The sequence below is a fragment of the Dipodomys merriami genome, unplaced genomic scaffold (assembly GCF_024711535.1).
Source record: "Dipodomys merriami isolate MVZ:Mamm:240054 unplaced genomic scaffold, mDipMer1.0.p SCAF_10, whole genome shotgun sequence".
Lineage (NCBI taxonomy): Eukaryota > Metazoa > Chordata > Mammalia > Rodentia > Heteromyidae > Dipodomys > Dipodomys merriami.
Window position 1 is genome coordinate 13,793,053 of NW_027202271.1, and position 2,281 is coordinate 13,795,333.

Here is a 2,281-nt window from a genome sequence, read left to right on the forward strand (position 1 = left end):
GAATTTGCAAGTCAATGACCTGAGGCAAGTCATTAAACACCTCTGAGCTTCCATGTTTCTAATCTATAAAGTAGACCTTTATTAATCAGTTCACCTATCCAGTGATTATTTGTTGAGGGCCTGGTGCATGTCAATCAAGTGAGGTATAAATAGCTGTGACCACAGCTATCCCTGCGGGAAGTGATTGTGAGGGGACCTATACACAGGGCTCCACAGTGTCAGTAGGCCTGAAGATAGAGCTGATGTTGAAAACATCCAGTGAAGACCATTTATACACAGGCACCATGCTAGGTCCCAGGGAGGCAAGGATATGGAAAGCCCCATTCAACTTTCCAGGAGCTCCCAGTTGACCATATCTACTCTGCATTGAATAGGCACCATCTTCATCATGGCTCAGAAGCTTATAACCAGTACCTGCTTGCATGCTGGAATCAACTAGAAAATTCTAGAAGCCAAGTAGTCCCTTACTTCATTTCAGATAGAACTTTAGTGTGATCAATGATTATCTGAATTGTGCTTTTGGGAGATTCAGACAAAGGAGAGCTTGTAGCTGGTTGGGAGTTCAGAAAGGACTTGGTTTGTATCTTAAAAAAGAAAAGAGAGTAGCAGCAGCGCCGGGTCCCGTGCGGAGGTTCTCTCGGCGGCGGTGTTTCTCGAACAGCTGCAGTTCTCACTACAGCGCCAGGACGAGTCCGGTTCGTGTTCGTCCGCGGAGATCTCTCTCATCTCGCTCGGCTGCGGGAAATCGGGCTGAAGCGACTGAGTCTGCGATGGAGAGAGAAAAGGAACAGTTCCGTAAGCTGTTTATTGGTGGCTTAAGCTTTGAAACCACAGAAGAAAGTTTGAGAAACTACTATGAGCAATGGGGAAAACTCACAGACTGTGTGGTTATGAGGGATCCTGCAAGCAAAAGATCAAGAGGATTTGGTTTTGTGACTTTCTCCTCCATGGCTGAGGTTGATGCTGCCATGGCTGCCAGGCCTCATTCAATTGATGGGAGAGTGGTTGAGCCAAAACGTGCTGTAGCAAGAGAGGAGTCTGGAAAACCAGGGGCTCATGTGACTGTGAAGAAGCTGTTTGTTGGTGGAATCAAAGAAGATACTGAGGAACATCACCTTCGGGATTACTTTGAAGAATATGGAAAAATTGATACCATCGAGATAATTACTGATAGGCAGTCTGGAAAGAAAAGAGGCTTTGGCTTTGTTACTTTTGATGACCATGATCCTGTGGATAAAATTGTATTACAAAAGTACCACACTATCAATGGTCATAATGCAGAAGTAAGAAAGGCATTGTCTAGACAAGAAATGCAGGAGGTCCAAAGTTCTAGGAGTGGAAGAGGAGGGAACTTTGGTTTTGGGGATTCTCGTGGTGGAGGTGGAAATTTTGGACCTGGACCAGGAAGTAACTTTAGAGGTGGATCTGATGGATATGGAAGTGGACGCGGATTTGGGGATGGCTATAATGGGTATGGAGGAGGACCTGGAGGTGGCAATTTTGGAGGTAGCCCTGGTTATGGAGGAGGAAGAGGAGGATATGGTGGTGGAGGACCTGGATATGGCAACCAGGGTGGGGGCTACGGAGGTGGTTATGACAACTATGGAGGAGGAAATTATGGAAGTGGAAATTACAATGATTTTGGAAATTATAACCAGCAACCTTCTAACTATGGTCCAATGAAGAGTGGAAACTTTGGTGGTAGCAGGAACATGGGGGGACCATATGGTGGAGGAAATTATGGTCCAGGAGGCAGTGGTGGAAGTGGTGGTTATGGAGGGAGGAGCCGATACTGAGCTTCTTCCTATTTTCCATGGGCTTCACTGTATAAATAGGAGAGGATGAGAGCCCAGAGGTAACAGAACAGCTTCAGGTTATCGAAATAACAATGTTAAGGAAACTCTTATCTCAGTCATGCATAAATATGCAGTGATATGGCAGAAGACACCAGAGCAGATGCAGAGAGCCATTTTGTGAATGGATTGGATTATTTAATAACCTTACTGTGGAGGAAGGATTGTAAAAAAAAAAAAAATATGCCTTTGAGACAGTTTCTTAGCTTTTTAATTGTTGTTTCTTTCTAGTGGTCTTTGTAAGAGTGTAGAAGCATTCCTTCTTTGATAATGTTAAATTTGTAAGTTTCAGGTGACATATGAAACCTTTTTTAAGATTTTTCTCAAAAGTTTTGAAAAGCTATTAGCCAGGATCATGGTGTAATAAGACATAACGTTTTTCCTTTAAAAATTTAAGTGCGTGTGTAGAGTTAAGAAGCTGTTGTACA

General features: G+C 43.7%; 1 protein-coding gene across 2 annotated transcripts; it reads left to right on the forward strand.

The window, feature by feature from the left end:
* The first annotated feature begins 601 nt into the window (after window positions 1–601).
* Window positions 602–1,824, forward strand: LOC138840447 (heterogeneous nuclear ribonucleoproteins A2/B1). Of its 2 annotated transcripts, XM_070040762.1 has the most exons (2): window positions 602–1,491; window positions 1,612–1,824. In XM_070040762.1, exons 1-2 carry the CDS (start codon window positions 771–773, stop codon window positions 1,794–1,796), a joined length of 906 nt encoding a protein of 301 aa, XP_069896863.1. In that variant the 5' UTR covers window positions 602–770; the 3' UTR covers window positions 1,797–1,824. The 2 variants fall into 2 exon arrangements, with proteins under 2 accessions (XP_069896863.1, XP_069896852.1); XM_070040751.1 differs by having other exon boundaries at window positions 632–1,824.
* Window positions 1,825–2,281: the final 457 nt, after the last annotated feature.